The 22,672-nt window shown below is 38.7% G+C and overlaps 1 protein-coding gene across 6 annotated transcripts in view; it reads right to left on the bottom strand.

Annotated features, from left to right (window-relative positions):
* SENP7 (SUMO specific peptidase 7) overlaps positions 1-22,672 on the bottom strand; it is a 171,997-nt gene that overhangs the window by 138,299 nt on the left and 11,026 nt on the right. For all 6 annotated transcript variants that reach the window (XM_081236002.1, XM_081236006.1, XM_081236003.1 and 3 more), the window contains exon 2: positions 21,598-21,650. In XM_081236002.1, coding sequence (XP_081092128.1) covers positions 21,598-21,650 — 53 coding nt within the window. The remainder of the gene's footprint in view (positions 1-21,597; positions 21,651-22,672) is intronic.

Raw genomic sequence — 22,672 nt, forward strand, 5'->3', positions numbered from 1 at the left:
TCACCGTTTGATATTACATGGGGCCGGGAAGTCTCTGGTGGACCAATATCCTGAACTCAGCTCTCCCACCTCAGAGGCTCAGGCCTGACACCCAGCCAGAGCACCAAGACCCTGTCAGCCACGCAGCTCAGAAGAAAAGGGAGAGATAGGAAGGGAGACAGGGAGGGAGGGAGGAAGGGAGGGAGATAGGGATAAAAGGAAAGCAGGCAGGCAGGCAGGAAGGAAGGAAGGAAGGGAGGAAGGAGGAGAAGAATATAAAATAAAATAATTAAAATAAAAAAATTTTTAATATTAAAAAGAAAAAAAAAGGAAAGGAAGAAGAGAGTAACCAAACCAAAAACAAATCCACCAATGATAACAAGCGTGAAAAACTACACCCAAAAAAAACAAAAAAACTGATAGAACCCTAGGACAAATTCTAAAAGCAAAGCTATACAGACAAAATCACTGAAAGCATATACATACACACTCACAAAAAAGAGAAAAAGGAAAAATATATATATATATTAAAAAAAAAGGAAGAGAGCAACCAAATCAATGAACAAATCTACCCATGATAATAAGCTCTAAATACTAAACTAAGATAAACATAAATCCAGAAACAAATTAGATGCAGAATGGAAACCCCAAGCCTACAGTTGCTCCCAAAGTCCATCACCTCAGTTTTGGGATGATTCATTGTCTATTCAGGTATTCCAGAGATGCAGGGTGCATCAAGTTGATTCTGGAGATTTAATCTGCTGCTCCTGCCCAGAGGTTCAAGTCCCATCCCTATCCTTTTGTCTCTGTTTTTCCTTTTTTCTTTTGCCCTACCCAGGTACGTGGGGAGTTTCTTGCCTTTTGGGAAGTCTGAGGTCTTCTGCCAGCATTCAGTAGGTGTTCTGTAAGAGCTGTTCCACATGTAGATGTATTTTTGATATATCTGTGGGGAAGGTGATCTCCACGTCTTACTCCTCTGCCATCTTGAAGGTTCCCCCCATAATAACTTCTTAACTATTCTTACTTGCAGTTTCTTCCCCTTCTAATCTTTCAAACGCTGTCCCCAGAGGTCTCTAACACACAAATCTAATTATGGCTACAATCTTAAAATACAACAATAGCGCCCATTACTTATATATAAAACTCTTTAACAATCTGGGCTCTTTGACATCATCCAAATATCACAAACTCTACACCCCAACCCCACTGAGTTTGCTCAACCTTCTTCAAGCATACATCTCTACACCTCTGTACGTACTGCTCCTTCAACCTAGAATGCTCTTCCCTCTATTTCTCCCTTGTTAAATACCTCAGATTCTGCACAAAATTATTCTCTTATCCACACAGTCAACACTCCCACACCAAGGCATTCCTTTCTCTGGGTGTTAGTACTTGGTAGTTTGTATTAACACATATCATACTATATTATAATTATTTGTCTACATGTCTGTCTTCTTCTCCAGACTGTGGAGGTCCTTAAAGAGAGTACCCTTAGTCACCTTTACATCTCCAAAGTGTATGGCTCATGATACTGAATAAACAAATGAATGGATGGATACAGTGTAGCCACAAGTTTGAAATCATTTGTTTAGAACTTAAAATAATTTAACTTTCACATTATAAATGATGGTTAAGCATCAAGTTCAGCTTATTACATAACATGTAATAAGCACTGTATCAACTACAACCAGTGACAACGATAAAATGACTTCAACGAGAGTAAAGCATAAGTTAGGAGGATAAAATAAATGTGAATAAAGGGTATCTGAACACTTTTATTTCATTAGTACCCTGGAGTTAATCCTCTTCAGCATCAGTAACATCTTAATTATTTATATTTAATTTATATAAAAGGTACCTCTTTATAATTCTTCATCTGCAAAAACATTATCTCTAAATCAATCATTTCCTTTGTATTCTTAATTAGGAAATAACAGTCGTTTTTTCAGGGAGTAAGACAAGGGCTTCAGGCTGTTCACACCCATGGATCCTTTGTGAGTAGGATATTTAGCCTACATTAGATACTGTGGCATATTGTGTTTTCCAATCATGGCCATATCAATATTCTACAACCCACATGCTCTTCTTACAATGTGATACTGACCAGTTCTCCAACATCAGGTGCAGTCTATGTTCCTTCCCCTTGAATCTGGGCAGGCCTGTGATTTCCAAGGCTAGATCATAAAAAGCATTATGGGGCTTCCCTGGTGGTGCAGTGGTTGAGAGTCCACCTGCCGATGCAGGGGACACGGGTTCGTGCCCCGGTCCGGGAAGATCCCACATGCCACAGAGCGGCTGGGCCCATGAGCCATGGCCGCTGAGCCTGCGCGTCCGGAGCCTGTGCTCCACAACGGGAGAGGCCACAACAGTGAGAGGCCCGCATACCGCAAAAATAAAATTAAATTAAAAATTTTTTAAAAAGCATTATGTATAGCTACACTGCTTCAGCCTAGCTTTCATGTAGCAATATTGTTGTGTTTTCCCTTCCTTCCTCCCTCTTTTTTTCCATCTCTCTCTGTCTCTCAGTATACATGCCTTGGGAGCCCTAAGCCATAGGTTAAAAAAAATCTTGGATACCCTGAAGCTGCTGTCCTGCAAAGATTTCATGAGAAGGCTAAAAAGAACAGATATATACCAAGATATATGAGGCTTCCAAATACAGGTATCAAGGTAAATGAGTGAGTGATCCTTTAAGATGATTCCAGGCCTCAGCCCCCAAGCAAACCTAGCTAACTCCAATTGAAACCAAAAAAAGCTATCTCTGAACCCTAGCCAGACAGCAGATTCATGAGCCAAATAAATTTAAACCACTAAGTTTGGGGACAATCTGTTACACAGCCCTTGTAATAACCTAAAAAGATACCAGTTCAAACTTGAAGGAGAGCAGGTGATATTTTTTAAAGAGTTGGGTATAGGTGTTGAGTATTTTGTAAAAATAAAAGACTGCTGATGTCTTCTGTGGAAGATTTTATATTCTTTTTTCACAGTAATTAGTTTTTATTATTTTACCTATGAGTGGATTAGACTCAATGTTAATAAATTATTTACCCTAATAAATATTCATGTATACTTCCATTAGGATGGACACAAAATATAATTTACCCTATCTTCGAAAAAAGGAGCTCTCTACTTCCCCTGAAAGTATAAACATATGAAATCTGGAAATTTATTAAAACTCTAAACAAGCATCAAAAGGTTTGAAAATCAAAGTACAGTAGACACTTGAACAATTCAGGAGTTGGGGCACAGACCCCTGCGCAATTGAAAATTTAGGTAACTTTATAATCAGCCTTATGTATCCATAGTTCCATATCCTCAGGTTCAACCAACCACAGATCATGTAGTACTATAGTATTTATTTTTAAAACTTCTGTGTATAAGTGGACTGAAGCAGTTCAAATACATTGTGTTCAAGGACCAACTGTATATACATACAAACATTTATGAACACGGACATAGACTATATATTATTTATAGTATAGAAAAAATAGAACCAATGATAATAAAAGAACACATATAAAATTACTGTAAAGACAAATAATGAGATACTATACAGTAGTTATTAAAAAATATGTTCCAAAATAACAAATGATATAAGAAATTATTTCCAATATAAGTAATAAAGAAAATCACATCTACAGAATGATCTCTCTTTTATAAGGCAAAAAAAAAAATCCATGTATGGAAAACCAATGTGAAAGGATATGCACAAAAACATTTACCAGTGACTAGCTCTGAATGCTAATATAAGGAGTGATGTTTTATTTTCATTTTTGTGTTTTCCTACAGATTCCAAATGTTTTACTTTTTAATAGGAATATCACGCAACCATTAAAAGCAAGAAAAAATAAATACACATTTAAAGCTCCAGAAAAACCTCTGTTGCAGCTTCCTGGTCAATAAATTACAGATCTAGATCTCTCGGTCTAATATTGTATATGCGTGACAAGCAGATTTTAGGTACAACTAACTACTCTGTCAAATTTTTCTACACTCACTTTTTTCTTAATGATTAAATCATAAAAATAATGTCTGTCTCTTTACAACAATCTGATCTATTCATAGACAAATTTTAATCATGATCTCAATTGTGTACAATCAACGGAGATTCTAAGCCACTAATGATTCTGCAAAGCCTATATAATAATTCCATTACAAGAATCAGAACGGACTCCTAATACTTTCAAATATTTTCAATACTCTCCTAATACTTTAAAGATCGAAATTTAATCTTTTAAGGCAAAAAAGGGTTCTAAACCCCCTTCCCTTCAAGTTATACTTAAATACATTGATAGAACTCTAACAACTTCCCAAAAACAAAGCTCAAGAACATTTATTTTATTTTACTTACTAATGTTCAAATGTAATACTAAACAAGCCTTTCAGCAAATCAATTCACACAGTCACTTTGAGGTTCATTTTATACCTAATTCATTACAGTATGCCCTCAAAAAGAGAATGCTATCAAAAGAAGATAATGGGTGGGGGGGTGAATATGCTGGATTCTATCGACAAGTTATGCATTGCTAACGTGCTCCTTACAAGCTGAAATGATCTCTTCCATATTCTTAATATAGAACTTCAGAACCTTAATCACTTATTTCTTCAGATATTACATAGATGTAGAACTATTATTTAGGGAAACGTTGGGGTCTGCTCAAAGATATGGCTATGACTTACCAAGGAAGAATGAAAGTCTTGGTTTTTAGTTTTCAGTATCAACTTCCTCATTTACAAAGCCAAAGACTATGGATCTCCCCATTAGCAGAATTCAAAGTGTTCACACTCTTACTCTACATCTATCCAGAGATATAAACCTTGAGTTAATCTAGTTCCAGTACCTATCAAAAGGCCAGGAATAATTAGTAGATAATGATGTTCCAAAGATTTAGCTACAAGGATAATAACTGCAGTACAATTTATAATTTTTAACTGAAAACAATTCAAAAATACAATGACAGGATAGTGGTTAAATTAACTGTGATACATCCCAGAAGTAGAATATAATGTAGTCATTGAAAATGTTTACCACTGCTTCCCTGGTACTTATGCCTAGTATAGTGTCCAATACATGTTAAGCACCCAATAAGTATCTACTGAGCAATGCTTTAAACTTCATTTCAGAAAATGTTTATAATATATAGTTAAGTAGAAAAAGTAAATGATAAAATAGTATTTTGTGGTTTTCAACCATTAATATTTAAATATTTATTATAGATATATACAGATACGCAGACAAATTAGTAGGATATACACTTAAGTGTTAATTTTAACTGTGTCCAGGTGGTATTCTTTTTGTTCAACTGAATTTTCTAATTTCTTCACAACAATCTAGTATTGATTTAGAAATATTTTTTTAAATACTTAAAATATATCAGAGTCTTGTCCCTATACCAATCAAAACTTTAATCCTTTCAGTGATTTATTTTCCCTAGCTGCATTGAGAGAAAAAGCAATAATATTAACTGCTATCAAGAATTTAATATGCCAATATTCTAAAAAATTCTACATTTTTAAACAGCAGTACCACAACTTTATGTGCATATTATGGTTGAACAAATAAGAAAATATACTGTAGATACTGAGAGACAGAAAAGTTAAAAATAAGCAAGGAAGGAGACTTCCTTGGTGGTCCAGGGGCTAAGACTCCGCAGGGGGCCAGGGGTTTGATCTCTGGTCAGAGAACTAGATCCTGCGTGCCGCAACTAAGAGTTCACATGCTCCGGCAGGGAGAAGACTGGGGCTGGCGGCAGGAAGAGAGCCTGAAGGGGTTGGTGTGCCGCGGCTGGCCCGGAGGGAGTCCGGGGAAAACGTCTGGAGCTGCCGAAGAGGCAAGAGACTTTTTCTTCCCTTTTGTTTCCTGGTGAGCGAGGAGAGGGCATTAAGAGCGCTGCTTGGGGAGGCTCCGGAGACGGGTGCGAGCCGCGGCTGAGGGCGCGGAACCCGGAGACGGGCGTGGGACACTGGGGCTGCTGCTGCCACCACCACAGGGCCTGTGTGCGAGCGCAGGTCACTTTCCACCCCCCCTTTTGTGAGCCTGTGCGGCCCGCCACTGCCGGGGTCCTGGGACCCAGGGACGGCTTCCCCGGGAAAGCGCACGGAGCACCTCGGGCTGGTGCAACGTCACGCCGGCCTCTGCCGCCACAGGCCCGCTCCGCACTGCGTGCCCCTCCCTCCCCTCGGCCTGAGTGAGCCAGAGCCCCTGAATCAGCGGCTCCTTTAAACCCATCCTGTCTGAGCGAAGAACGGACGCCCTCCGGCGACCTACACGCAGAGGCGGGGCCAGGTCCAAGGCTGAGACCCGGGAGCTGTGAGAGCACAGAAGAGACAGGGAAATCTCTCTGTGCAGCCTCGGAGGCAGCGGATTAAAGCTCCACGGTCCACTTGATGGGCCCTGCGTCTGTGGAGTGCATGAATGGACAGCGAATCATCCCAAATTGAGGAAATGGACTTTGAGGACAAGATTTAAGAATTTTTCCCCTTTTCCTCTTTTCACAACGAATTATCCCAAATTAAGGAGGTGGACGTTGAGAGCAAGATTTCAGACTTTTCCTCCTTTTCCTCTTTTTAAAACGAATTATCCCAAATTGAGGAGGTGGACTTTGAGAGCAAGATTTTCGATTTTTTCCCCCTGTTCTCTTTTTGTGAATGTGTATGTGTATGCTTCTGTGTGAGATTTTCTCTCTATAGCTTTGCTTCCACCATAGGTCCCAGGGTTCTATCCGTCCGTTTTTTTTTCAATAATTACTTTTTTATTTTTAATAACGCTACTATATTTTATACTTTATTCTATTTTACTTTATCTTCTCTCTTTCTTTTTTCCTACCTTCCCTTCCTCCCTCCCTCCCTCCACCCCTTTCTTTCTTTCTTTCTTTCCTTCCTCCCTCCCTCCTGTCTCTTTCTTTCCTTCCTCCCTCCCTCCCTTCTTCCTTTCACTCTTTCTTTTTCTTTCCTTCCTTGCTCCCTCCTTCCTTTCTTTCTTTCCGTCCTTCCCCCTCCCTCCCTTTCTTCCTTCCTTCCTTTCTTTCCTTCCTTTCTCACTCTCTTTCTTTCTTCTACTAATTCTTTCTACTTTTTCTCCCTTTTATTCTGAGCCGGGTAGATAAAAGACTCTTGGTGCTGCAACCAGGAGTCAGTGCTGTGCCTCTGAAGTGGGAGAGCCAACTTCAGGACACGGGTCCACAAGAGACCTCCCAGCTCCACATAATATCAAGTGGCGAAAATCTCCCAGAGATCTCCATCTCAACACCAGCACCCACCTGCACTCAACGACCAGCAAGCTACAGGGCTGGTCACCCTATGCCAAGCAACTAGCAAGACAGGAACACAATCCCACCCCTTAGCAGAGAGGCTGCCTAAAAACATAATAAGGCCACAGGCACCCCAAAACACACCACCAGACGTGGACCTGCCCACCAGAAAGACAAGATCGAGCCTCAACCACCAGAAGACAGGCACTAGTCCCCCCCACCAGGAAGCCCACACAACCTACAGAAACAACCTTAGCCACTGGGGACAGACACCAAAAACAACGGGAACTACGAACCTGCAGCCTGCAAAAAGGAGACCCCAAACACAGTAACACAAGCAAAATGAGAAGACAGAAAAACACACAGCAGGTGAAGGAGCAAGATAAAAACCTACCAGACCTAACAAATGAAGAGGTAATAGGCAGTCTACCTGAAAAAGAATTCAGAATAATGATAGTAAAGGTGATCCAAGATTCTATTTCCATGATCCAAAATCTTGGAAATAGAATAGACAAAATGCAAGAAACAGTTAACAAGGACCTAGAAGAACTAAAGATGAATCAAGCATCGATTAAAAACACAATAAATGAAATGAAAAATACTCCAGATGGGATCAATAGCAGAATAACTGAGGCAGAAGAACAGATAAGTGAGGTGGAAGATAAAATAGTGGAAATAACTGATGCAGAGCAAAATAAAGAAAAAAGAATGAAAAGAACAGAGGACAGTCTCAGAGACCTCTGGGACAACATTAAACGCACCAACATTCGAATTATAGGGGTTCGAGAAGAAGAAGAGAAAAAGAAAGGGACTGAGAAAAGATTTGAAGAGATTATAGTTGAAAACTTCCCTAATAAGGGAAAGGAAATAGTTAATCAAGTCCAGGAGGCACAGAGAGTCCCATACAGAATAAATCCAAGGAGAAATACGCCAAGACACATATTAATCAAACTGTCAAAAATTAACCACAAAGAAATCATATTAAAAGCAGCAAGGGAGAAACAACAAATAACACACAAGGGAATCCCCATCAGGATAACAGCTGATCTCTCAGCAGAAACTCTAGAAGCCAGAAGGGAGTGGCAGGACATAATTAAAGTGATGAAAGAGAAAAACCTGCAACCAAGATTACTATACCCAGCAAGGATCTCATTTAGATTTGATGGAGAAATTAAAACCTTTACAGACAAGCAGAAGCTGAGAGATTTCAGCACCACCAAACCAGCATTACAACAAATGCTAAAGGAACTTCTCTAGGCAAGAAACACAACAGAAGGAAAAGACCTACAGTAATGAACCCAAAACAATTAAGGAAATGGGAATAGGAACATACATATCCATAATTACCTTAAATGTAAATGGACTAAATGCTCCCACCAAAAGACACAGATTGGCTGAATGGATACAAAAACAAGACCCATATATATGCTGTCTACAAGAGACCCACTTCAGACCTAGAGACACATACAGATTGAAAGTAAGGGGATGAACAAAGATATTCCATGCAAGTGGAAATCAAAAGAAAGCTGGAGTAGCAATTCTTATATCAGACAAAATAGACTTTAAAATAAAGACTATTAGAAGAGACAAAGAAGGACACTACATAATGATAAAGGGATTGATCCAAGAAGAAGATATAACAATTGTAAATATTTATGCACCCAACATAGGAGCACCTCAATACATAAGGCAAATACTAACAGCCATAAAAGGAGAAATCGACAGTAACACAATCATAGTAGAGGACTTTAACGCCCCACTTTCACCAATGGACAGATCATCCAAAATGAAAATAAATAAGGAAACACAAGCATTAAATGATACATTAAACAAGATGGACTTAATTGATATTTATAGGACATTCCATCCAAAAACAACAGAATACACGTTTTTCTCAAGTGCTCATGGAACATTCGCCAGGATACATCATATCTTGGGTCACAAATCAAGCCTTGGTAAATTTAAGAAAATTGAAATTGTATCAAGTATCTTTTCTGACCACAATGCTATGAGACTAGACATCAATTACAGGAAAAGAGCTGTAAAAAATACAAACACATGGAGGCTAAACAATACACTACTCAATAACGAAGTGATCACTGAAGAAATCAAAGAGGAAATTAAAAAATACCTAGAAACAAATGACAATGGAGACACGACGACCCAAAACCTATGGGACGCAGCAAAAGCAGTTCTAAGGGGGGAGTTTATAGCAATACAATCCCACCTTAAGAAACAGGAAACATCTCAAGTAAACAACCTGACACTGCATCTAAAGCAATTAGAGAAAGAAGAACAAAAAACCCCCAAAGTTAGCAGAAGGAAAGAAATCATAAAGATCAGATCAGAAATAAATGAAAAAGAAATGAAGGAAACGATAGCAAAGATCAATAAAACTAAAAGCTGGTTCTTTGAGAAGATAAACAAAATTGATAAACCATTAGCCAGACTCATCAAGGAAAAAAGGGAGAAGACTCAAATCAATAGAATTAGAAATGAAAAAGGAGAAGTAACAACTGACACTGCAGAAATACAAAAGATCATGAGAGATTACTACAAGAAACTCTATGCCAATAAAATGGGCAACCTGGAAGAAATGGACAAATTCTTAGAAATGCACAACCTGCCAAGTCTGAATCAGGAAGAAATAGAAAATATGAATAGACCAATCACAAGCACTGAAATTGAAACTGTGAATAAAAATCTTCCAACAAACAAAAGCCCAGGACCAGATGGCTTCACAGGTGAATTCTATCAAACATTTAGAGAAGAGCTAACACCTATCCTTCTCAAACTCTTCCAGAATATAGCAGAGGGAGGAGCACTCCCAAACTCATTCTACGAGGCCACCATCACCCTGATACCAAAACCAGACAAGGATGTCACAAAGAAAGAAAGCCCCAGGCCAATATCACTGATGAACATAGATGCAAAAATCCTCAACAAAATACTAGCAAACAGAATCCAACAGCACATTAAAAGGATCATACACCATGATCAAGTGGGGTTTATCCCAGGAATGCAAGGATTCTTCAATATTCGCAAATCAATCAATGTGATACACCATATTAACAAACTGAAGAAGAAAAACCATATGATCATCTCAATAGATGCAGAGAAAGCTTTCGACAAAATTCAACACCCATTTATGATAAAAACCCTGCAGAAAGTAGGCATAGAGGGAACTTTCCTCAACATAATAAAGGCCATATATGACAAACCCACAGCCAACATCGTCCTCAGTGGTGAAAAACTGAAACCATTTCCACTAAGATCAGAAACAAGACAAGGCTGCCCACTCTCACCACTCTTATTCAACATAGTTTTGGAAGTTTGAGCCACAGCAATCAGAGAAGAAAAGGAAATAAAAGGAATCCAAATTGGAAAAGAAGAAGTAAAGCTGTCACTGTTTGCAGATGACATGATACTATACATAGAGAATCCTAAAGATGCTACCGAAAAACTACTAGAGCTAATCAATGAATTTGGTAAAGTAGAAGGATACAAAATTAATGCACAGAAATCTCTGGCATTCCTGTACACTAGTGATGAAAAATCTGAAAATGAAATCAAGAAAACACTCCAATTTACCATTGCAACAAAAAGAATAAAATATCTAGGAATAAACCTACCTAAGGAGACAAAAGACCGGTATGCAGAAAATTATAAGACACTGATGAAAGAAATTAAAGATGATACAAATAGATGGAGAGATATACCATGCTCCTGGATTGGAAGAATCAATATTGTGAAAATGACTCTACTACCCAAAGCAATCTACAGATTCAATGCAATCCCTATCAAACTACCACTGGCATTTTTCACAGAACTAGAACAAAAAATTTCAAAGTTTGTTTGGAAAAACAAAAGACCCCAAATAGCCAAAGCAACCTTGAGAACGAAAAACGGAGCTGGAGGAGTCAGGCTCCCTGACTTCAGACTATACTACAAAGCTACAGTAATCAAGACAGTATGGTACTGGCACAAAAACAGAAAGATAGATCAATGGAACAGGATAGAAAGCCCAGAGATAAACCCATGCACATATGGTCAACTTATCTTTGATAAAGGAGGCAGGAATGTACAGTGGAGAAAGGACAGCCTCTTCAATAAGTGGTGCTGGGAAAGCTGGACAGGGACATGTAAAAGTATGATGTTAGATCATTCCCTAACACCATACACAAAAATAAGCTCAAAATGGATTAAAGATCTAAATGTAAGGCCAGAAACTATCAAACTCTTAGAGGAAAACATAGGCAGAACACTCTATGACATAAATCACAGCAAGATCCTTTTGGACCCACCTCCTAGAGAAATGGAAATAAAAACAAAGATTAACAAATGGGACCTAATGAAACTTCAAAGCTTTTGCACAGCAAAGGAAACCATAAACAAGACCAAACGACAACCCTCAGCATGGGAGAAAATATTTGCAAGTGAAGCAACTGACAAAGGATTAATCTCCAAAATTTATAAACAGCTCATGCAGCTCAATAGCAAAAAAACAAACAACCCAATCCAAAAATGGGCAGAAGACTTAAATAGGCATTTCTCCAAAGAAGATATATAGACTGCCAACAAACACATGAAAGGATGCTCAACATCATTAATCATTAGAGAAATGCAAATCAAAACTACAATGAGATATCATCTCACACCAGTCAGAATGGCCATCATCAAGAAATCCAGAAACAATAAATGCTGGAGAGGGTGTGGAGAAAAGGGAACACTCTTGCACTGCTGGTGGGAATGTGAATTGGTACAGCCGTTATGGATAACAGCATGGAGTTTCCTTAAAAAACTACAAATAGAACTACCATATGACCCAGCAATCCCACTACTGGGCATATACCCTGAGAAAACCATAATTCCAAAAGAGACATGTACCAAAATGTTCATTGCAGCTCTATTCACAATAGCCCGGAGATGGAAACAACCCAAGTGTCCATCATCGGATGAATGGATAAAGAAGATGTGGCACATATATACAATGGAATATTACTCAGCCATAAAAAGAAACGAAACTGAGCTATTTGTAATGAGGTGGATAGACCTAGAGTCTGTCATACAGAGTGAAGTAAGTCAGAAAGAGAAAGACAAATACTGGATGCTAACACATAAATATGGAATTTAAGAAAAAAAAGTGTCATGAAGAACTTAGGGGTAAAACAGGAATAGAGACACAGACCTACTGGGGGTGGGCTTGGGGATATGGGGGTGGGCTGTGACGGGGCGGGGGAGAGGCATGGATGTGTACACACTGCCGGGCGTGGGGTGGATGGATGGTGGGGGGTGGCCGCGTGCCGCGGGGGGATCAGCTCAGTGCTTTGCGGCCGCCTGGAGGGGTGGGATGGGGAGGGTGGGAGGGAGGGAGACGCAGGAGGGAGGGGATGTGGGAACAGATGTATATGTATGACTGATTCACTTTGTTGTAAAGCAGAGACTAGTAAAAAAAAAAAAAAAGAATTACAAATTTAAAAAAAAAAAGAGTTCACATGCTCCAACTAAAGATCCCACATGCTGCAACAAATATCTCTTGTGCCACAACTAAGACCCAGCACAGCCAAATAAATAAATATTAAAAAATAAATAAATAAGGAAAGAGGGTAGGCTAAAATAAGCCCTGTGGTATTGGATTGGAATCAGAAGTAACAGTACTGAACTCATGGGGGTTTCTTTAGATGTATAGATAAGCAGAAAGAGAAATAAATACAGATATGTATGTCTACGTATGAGTTAGTATACATATATTCTTCTAGTCCTGTCTATTGAGAGAGCCTAGAAATGATGACACCCCAGCAGCAATGAGCACATCTAGCACCCTGACCTGGGTTTCTGAATACTATTCTTGAATTAAAAAAAACAGAGCTCCTTGGAAAGTATCTTATAGTACCAGAAAGTAAGGAAGAGCTCAAAAAGAAAAAAACAAACAAACATAGGAGCATGTCAAAAGGGCACAAGAGCCATCCTGAAAGAACTTCCAAAGCCAAAGTTGGAATACTTTGATCAACAAAACCAGTAATGACAGTAGTAGATTATAACACATAGAATAAAATAAATACCTATAAGTCCATGTTGATATATGTAAATAATTGAATAAATAAGTGAGACAAGAGGGACAGCTGTCCCTTCCAGAAGAATTTTAATAAATATAGAGGGAATGAAGAAAATAGAAAGTCACCAATAGAATATCGTATTTTAACTGTTGCAAGCAAGATCCACTGTTAAACGCTAAAACGGTGGGTGAAAGTTTCAGAAGAAACAGTATATTTGCATAGATTCAAAATATCTCTCCCAGGGGCTTCCCTGGTGGCGCAGTGGTTGAGAGTCCGCCTGCCGATGCAGGGGACACGGGTTCGTGCCCCTATCCCGGAAGATCCCACATGCCGCGGAGCGGCTGGGCCCGCGAGCCATGGCCGCGGAGCCTGTGTGTCCGGAGCCTGTGCTCCGCAACGGGAGAGGCCACAGCAGTGAGAGGCCCGCGTACAGCAAAAAAAAAAAAATATATATATCTCTCCCAATACAAACTTCCAATTGTAAGATAAATAAGTACTAGGGATGTAACATACAACATGATAAACATAATGAACACTGATGTACATTATAAATAGAAGTTGTTAAAAGAATAAATCCAAAGAGTTCTCATCACAAGGGAAAAAATTTCTATTTCTTTAATGTTGTATCTATATGAGATGATGGATGTTCACTAAACCTACTGGGGTGATCATTTCATGATGTATGTAAGAAAAATCATTATATTGTACACCTTAAACTTATGGAGTGCTATATGTCAATTATACCTCAATAAAACTGGGGGAAAAAACACAAGATATCTCTCCCAAGATATCTATTTATTAAAGATAAAGAATAACTTTACAATGGAGTAACCATGCAGACACCATCTTAACCAGGTGATCAAGATTGACATCACCAGTAATAAGACATATCATCATTATGTACCCCTGCTAGGACACACTGAGAAGGGCACAACACTTCTGTGGTATTCTTCTCAAAAAGCCACAAACTTAACCTAATCACACATGATTAGAAACATAAGACAAACCCAAACTGAGGGATTCAACAAAATATTGCCTAGTATTCTTTAAAAGTGTCATGGTCATGAAAGAAAAAAGACAAGAACTGTCATAGACGTAAGGAAATCAATGCAATATGAGATCCTGAATCCGATCCTAAAACAGAAAAATGACATTAGTGAAAAAATTGAAGAAATTAAAATAATGTCTATAGTTTAAAATATACCCATGTTAATTTCTTTATGTTGATAACTGTACTATGGTTATGTAAGACATTAACACTGGGGGAAGCTGAGTGAAGGGTAGATGGAAACTGTACTATTTCTGTAAATTTAAAGTTACTTGAAAATTAAGTTTTAAAAAACATTGCTGTACAACTAAAAATAAGAGAAATGTATTTAGTCAGTACATTCATAATACAAATTATGAATTTCTAATGGTGGAGCTTCAGAGCAAGATGCATAAAGCAATGTCCTAAAGCAAAGTATTTCACTTCACTGAAGGTATTAAGCAGAAAAGAAGTAGCAGTCAATACAGAGGTATTTAAAACCAGGTATACATACACACAAATAAACTCAAATTGGATTAAAGATCTAAATGGTGACTTCCCTGGTGGCGCAGTGGTTGAGAATCCGCCTGCCAATGCAGGGGACACGGGTTCAAGCCCTGGTCCGTGAGTCTTCCACATGCCGCGGGACAACTAAGCCCGTGTGCCACAGCTCCTGAGCCCACGCTCTAGAGCCTGCAAGACACAACTACTGAGCCCACATGCCGCAACTACTGAAGCCCATATGCCTAGAGCCCGTGCTCTGCAACAAGAGAGGCCACTGCAATGAGAAGCCCACGCACCACAATGGAGAGTGGACCCCACTTGCCACAACTAGAGAAAGCCTGCGCACAGCAATGAAGACCCAATGCAGCCAAAAATAAATAAATAAATAGGGTTTTTTTTAAAAAAGACCTAAATGTAAGGCCAGATACTATAAAACTCTTAGAGGAAAACATAGGCAGAACACTCTTGACATAAATAGCAGCGATATCTTTTTGGATCCACCTCTTAAAGAAATGAAAATAAAAACAAAAACAAACAAATGGGACCTAATTAAACTTAAAACCTTTTGCACAGCAAAGGAAATCATAAACAAAAAGACAACCCTCAAAATGGGAGAAAATATTTGCAAATGAAGCAACCAACAAGGGATTAATCTCCAAAATATACAAACAGCTCATGCAGCTCAATATCAAAAAAACAAACAACCCAATCAAAAAAAACAAACAGGGGGCCTCCCTGGTGGCGCAGTGGTTGAGAGTCCGCCTGCCGATGCAGGGGATACGGGTTCGTGCCCCGGTCCGGGAGGATCCCATATGCCGCGGAGCAGCTGGGCCCGTGAGCCATGGCCGCTGAGCCTGTGCATCCGGAGCCTGTGCTCCGCAACGGGAGAGGCCACAACAGTGAGAGGCCCACGTACCGCAAAAAAAAAAAAAAAAAAAAAAAAAAAAAAAACAAACAAACAGGGACTTCCCTGGTGGTTCAGTGGTTAAGACACCACACTTCCAATGTAGGGGGTGGGGGTTCAATCCCTGGACAGGGAACTAAAATCCCACATGCCATGCAGTGTGGCCAAAATAAGAGTAAGAATAAGAATAAGAATAATTTTTTAATGGGAGGAAGATCTAAATGTACATTTTTCCCATTTTTCCAAAGAAGACATACAGATAGCCAAAAAGCACATGAAAAGATGCTCAACATTACTAATTATTAGAGAAATGAAAATCAAAACTACAATGAGGTATCACCTCACACCAGTCAGAATGGCCATCATCAAAAAATCTACAAACAATAAATGCTGGAGAGGGTGTGGAGAAAAGGGAACCCTCTTGTACTGTTGGTGGGAATGTAAACTGATACAGCCACTAAGGAGAACAGTATGGAGGTTTCTTAAAAAACTAAAAATAGAACTACCATATGACCCAGCAATCCTGCTACTGGGCATATACCCTGAGAAAACCATAATTCAAAAAGAGTCATGTACCACAATGTTCACTGCAGCTCTAATTACAATAGCCAGGACATGGAAGCAACCTAAGTGTCCATCAACAGATGAATGGATAAAGAAGATGTGGCACATATATACAATGGAATATTACTCAGCCATAAAAAGAAACGAAACTGAGCTATTTGTAATGAGGTGGATAGACCTAGAGTCTGTCATACAGAGTGAAGTTAGTCAGAAAGAGAAAGACAAATACCGTATGCTAACACATATATACGGAATTTAAAAAAAAATGTCATGAAGAACCTAGGGGCAAAACGAGAATAAAGACACAGACCTACTTGAGAATGGACTTGAGGATATGGGGAGGGGGAAGGGTAAGCTGTGACAAAGCGAAAGAGAGGCATGGACATATATACACTACCAAACGTAAGGTAGATAGATAGTGGGAAGCAGCCGCAGAGCACAGGGAGATCAGCTCGGTGCTTTGTGACCGCCTGGAGGGGTGGGATGGGGAGGGTGGGAGGGAGGGAGATGCATGAGGGAAGGGATGTGGGAACAGATGTATATGTATGACTGATTCACTTTGTTATAAAGCAGAAACTAATTAAAAAAAAAAAAAAGAGAAATCTAGAAACAATAAATGCTGGAGAGGGTGTGGAGAAAAGGGAACACTCTTGCACTGCTGGTGGGAATGTGAATTGGTACAGCCACTATGGAGAACGGTATGGAGGTTCCTTAAAAAACTACAAATAGAACTACCATATGACCCAGCAATCCCACTACTGGGCATATACCCTGAGAAAACCATAATTCAAAAAGAGACATGTACCAAAATGTTCATTGCAGCTCTATTCACAATAGCCCGGAGCTGGAAACAACCTAAGTGTCCATCATCGGATGAATGGATAAAGAAGATGTGGCACATATATACAATGGAATATTACTCAGCCATAAAAAGAAACGAAACTGAGCTATTTGTAATGAGGTGGATAGACCTAGAGTCTGTCATACAGAGTGAAGTTAGTCAGAAAGAGAAAGACAAATACCGTATGCTAACACATATATACGGAATTTAAAAAAAAAATGTCATGAAGAACCTAGGGGCAAAACGGGAATGAAGACGCAGACCTACTTGAGAATGGACTTGAGGATATGGGGAGGGGGAAGGGTGGGCTGTGACAAGGCGAAAGAGAGGCATGGACGTGTATACACTACCAAACGTAAGGTAGATAGATAGTGGGAAGCAGCCGCAGAGCACAGGGAGATCAGCTCGGTGCTTTGTGACCGCCTGGAGGGGTGGGATGGGGAGGGTGGGAGGGAGGGAGATGCATGAGGGAAGGGATGTGGGAACAGATGTATATGTATGACTGATTCACTTTGTTATAAAGCAGAAACTAATTAAAAAAAAAAAAAAAAGAGAAATCTAGAAACAATAAATGCTGGAGAGGGTGTGGAGAAAAGGGAACACTCTTGCACTGCTGGTGGGAATGTGAATTGGTACAGCCACTATGGAGAACGGTATGGAGGTTCCTTAAAAAACTACAAATAGAACTACCATATGACCCAGCAATCCCACTACTGGGCATATACCCTGAGAAAACCATAATTCAAAAAGAGACATGTACCAAAATGTTCATTGCAGCTCTATTCACAATAGCCCGGAGCTGGAAACAACCTAAGTGTCCATCATCGGATGAATGGATAAAGAAGATGTGGCACATATATACAATGGAATATTACTCAGCCATAAAAAGAAACGAAACTGAGCTATTTGTAATGAGGTGGATAGACCTAGAGTCTGTCATACAGAGTGAAGTTAGTCAGAAAGAGAAAGACAAATACCGTATGCTAACACATATATACGGAATTTAAAAAAAAAATGTCATGAAGAACCTAGGGGCAAAACGGGAATGAAGACGCAGACCTACTTGAGAATGGACTTGAGGATATGGGGAGGGGGAAGGGTGGGCTGTGACAAGGCGAAAGAGAGGCATGGACGTGTATACACTACCAAACGTCAGGTAGATAGATAGTGGGAAGCAGCCGCAGAGCACAGGGAGATCAGCTCGGTGCTTTGTGACCGCCTGGAGGGGTGGGATGGGGAGGGTGGGAGGGAGGGAGATGCATGAGGGAAGGGATGTGGGAACAGATGTATATGTATGACTGATTCACTTTGTTATAAAGCAGAAACTAATTAAAAAAATGAATAAATAAACTTAAAAAAAAATGGATAACCAGTGGACCTACTGTATAGCACAGGGGACTCTGCTCAATGTTATGTGGCAGCCTGGATGGGAGGGGAGTTTGGGGGAGAATGGGTACATGCATATGTATAGCCGAGTCCCTTTGCTGTGCATCTGAAACTATCACAACATTGTTAATCGGCTATACTCCAATATAAAATAAAAAGTAAAAAAAAAAAAAAATAAAAAAAAAAAAATAAATAAATAAATAAATAAATAAACTTAAAAAAAAAAAGAAAAAAAAAAGAAAAAAAAAAAGAAGATGTGGCACATATATACAATGGAATATTACTCAGCCATAAAAAGAAACAAAATTGAGTTATTTGTAGTGAGGTGGATGGACCTAGAGTTTGTCATACAGAGTTAAGTAAGTGAGAAAGAGAAAAACAAATACCGTATGCTAACACATATATATGGAATCTTTAAAAAAATGGTTCTAAAGAACCTAGGGGCAGGACATGAGTAAAGACGCAGACGTAGAGAATGGACTTGAGGACATGGGGAGGGGGAAGTAAGCTGGGATGAAGTGAGAGAGTGGCATGGACATATATACACTACCAAATGTAAAACTGATAGCTAGTGGGAAGCAGCCACATAGCACAAGGAGATCAGCTTGGTGCTTTGTGCCCACCTACACAGGTGAGAGAGGGAGGGTGGGAGGGAGACACAAGAAGGATGAGATATTGGGATATATGTATATGCATAACTGATTCATTTTGTTATAAAGCAGAAAGTAATACACCACTGTAAAGCAATTATACTCTAATAAAGATGTTAAAAATAAATAAATAAATACTGAATGAACATGACCTCAGTGGCCAAGATGTTAGATAAACCGTGACCTTTGGGTTAGATAGATATTATTTGATAAGTGTGCTGTAGTCCATATATATATATGCCCTGTATTGATGTTTCCTGGTTGGCATTTACTTAATATTAAAAATTCATACTTTATTATGAAAAAAAAATCTACAAACAATAAATGCTAGAGAGGGTGTGGAGAAAAAGGGAACCCTCTTGCACTGTTGGTGGGAATGTAAATTGATATAGCCACTATGGAGAACAGTATGAAGTTTCCTTAAAAAACTAAAAACAGAACTACCATGTGACCCAGCAATCCGACTACTGGGCATATACCCTGAGAAAACCATAATTCAGAAAGAGTCATGTACCACAATGTTCACTGCAGCTCTATTTACAATAGCCAGGACATGGAAGCAACCTAAGTGTCCATCGACAGAGGAATGGATAAAGAAGATATGATACATATATACAGTGGAATATTACTCAGCTATAAAAAAGAACAAAACAATGCCATTTGCAGCAACACGGATGGACCTAGAGATTGTCACACTGAGTAAAGTAAGTCAGACAGAGAAAGACAAATATCATATGATACTGCTTATATGTGGCACCTAAAAACTGGTACAAATGAACTTATTTACAAAACAGAAATAGAGTCACAGATGTAGAAAACAAACTTATGGTGACTAGAAGAGAAAGGGGTGGGGGGAGGGATAAACTGGGAGACTGGGATTGTCATATACACACTACTACACATAACATAGATAACTAATAAGTTCCCTGTATAGCACAGGGAACTCTACTCCATACTCTGTAATGACCTATATGGGAAAAGAATCTAAAAAAGAGTGGATATATGTATAACTGATTCATTTGCTGTACACCTAAAACTAACACAACCTTGTAAATCAACTATACTCCAATAAAAATTCTTAAAAATGAAATACATAAATAAATAATAAAACTGGGTATAATAGCAATGTAAAATTTCTTTTTTAACTCCCACATCTACCTCACTTAAGCTAAATCCAGAATTTTTTTGGCTGAATGGCACGGCTTGTGGGATCTTAGTTCCCCGACAAGGGATCGAACCTGGGCCCACAGCAGTGAAAGCATGGCGTCCTAACCACTGAACCGCCTGGGAATTCCCTAAATCCAGAATTTTTTCTTTTTTTTCTTTTTTTTTTTTTTTTGGCTGTGTTGGGTCTTCATTGCTGTGCATGGGCTTTCTCTAGTTGCGGCAAGTGGGGGCTATTCTTTACTGTGGTGTGTGGGCTTCTCATCGTGGTGGCTTCTCTTGTTGAGGAACATGGGCTCTAGGAGCGCAGGCTTCAGTAGTTGTGGCGCACAGGCTCTAGAGTGTAGGCTCAGTAGCTGTGGCGCGCAGGCTTAGTTGCTCTGCGGCATGTGGGATCTTCCCGGACCAGGGATAGAACCCGTGTCCCCTGCACTGGCAGGTGGATTCTTAACCACTGCACCACCAGGGAAGTCCCGGAATTTTAAATGAAGAAACCACACCCCACAAATCTGAAGTAAGCCAAGGTAGAAAAAGAGTATCCAAAGCCATGCTCTCTGTGTGGTCTTGTAAAGTACTCTTGATTCCTCTCACAGCCCTCCTTTATGATTTCTTCTTCTCCCTCTTTGTTCCAAAAAATACACCAAATTAAAGTCCTCTGTGTATAATTAGAATGGTTCAGAGAAAAGTCTCTAATAAATTATTATAATGCAAATCAAGGTACTATGGCATTTAAATCACAAAATTCTATAGGAAAAAAATATTATCTTTCTAAATACACAGATTAAATTTTTTTAAACACCTCCTATGTAGGTAGAAACTTCATTTTACTTGTTTTGCTACTCTTGGCTTATATAAAAGAAATAAATAAATGAAAAAAGTATGTTTAAAAGGACATACATATTCCAAACTGTAAATTTCAGCACATGACTTGAATACAACTCTTCAACATCTACAGTATCATAAATGAATGAATCTCAGGTGCTCTAATATATTCAGTCATCAAAGAAATGAGTTCTGTTCTATATAAATCTAAAATAAGACTTGGAAAGTATACTGGAAAATTTTACAATGATTTAAACAAGGCTGGTCCCAGAAAGGGTTTCCTAGCTAACCCTTGGTTAATTAGGATATACCATTCCCCAAAAAACACTGATTAATTATGGATTTACAGTATCTTCTTTAAAATTTTATTAAAAAGACAAATACCAAAATACTTTCAATATTATTAACTCTAAAGATAATGCAAAGGTTAAGAGCAAAATTAATACATACCTTATGTAACTCCAAAGATGAAGGCTTTTTCCTTTTCCCTTCTGTGACAATTTCTACAAAGACACAGTAAAAATTATCATTTAACATTAAATGAGATAACATAACAGAATAAATCTTTTCAGTTATCTTTTGTTTCAAATTAACTTGTTACATTCACAATTTACATTGACACATTTTACAGAATCTGAAGGACTAAAGGTCAAAAATAATCAAAGAGTAGCAGATTCTCACAAAATTTCTCAATTAAACAATATACATATGATGACAACTGAAAAAAAAAGAAAGTTGGTTCTAAGAACTCAATAAGAAATTCCTTGGCAAAAATCCTAGTATCCAGTAGGTATTTGATTTATGTTGGTTGAACCATAAGACCAGATAAATTCTTATAATGGGGGGTGGGGGGGCCACAGGGGAGGAGAACAGAAGGTGAGGGATACATATCTAAGCATTCATGCAACAGAGAACAGCTTAAGTCTTTCCTCACCAACATTTTTCAGACTTCTATGGGATTTTCTTTTATGATTCTTTCATTCAGTCAGCAAATAATTACTGAACGTCTATCATGTGTCTGGCACTGTGCTAGCCAGTGGGTATAGTGTAGTGAGCAAATTAAACACAGCCTAAGTCTTCCTGGAACTTACAATTCACTGAAATTTCTCACAAATTTCATAATAAAAATGAATGGTAGAGACCTACACAAATGTGATCACCTATTTATGACAAACACACCACTGCAATTCAGTGGAAAAGGGATGATCTTTTCCATGAGTAATGCTGACACAATTTGATAACCAAACAAGGTAAACAAATAATAAACATCACACTATATCAAAATTATTTTTAACTTGATCATAGATTTAAATGTCAAAGACAAATAAAGCTTCCAGAATAAAAATGAGGGGAATATCTTCATGACCTTGGGGTTGGCAAGGATCTCTCAAACAAGACTCAAGTAGTACTAATCCATAAAGGAAAGGATTAATAAACTCAACTTCATTAAAACTGAAAACTTCTGTTCACCAAACCTCATCATTGAGTGAGAAGGCAAACCACAGACTGGAACATTATTTATAAT

This window comes from Mesoplodon bidens (assembly GCF_964165515.1).
Source record: "Mesoplodon bidens genome assembly, chromosome: 5".
In the NCBI taxonomy this organism is placed as follows: Eukaryota; Metazoa; Chordata; class Mammalia; order Artiodactyla; family Ziphiidae; genus Mesoplodon; species Mesoplodon bidens.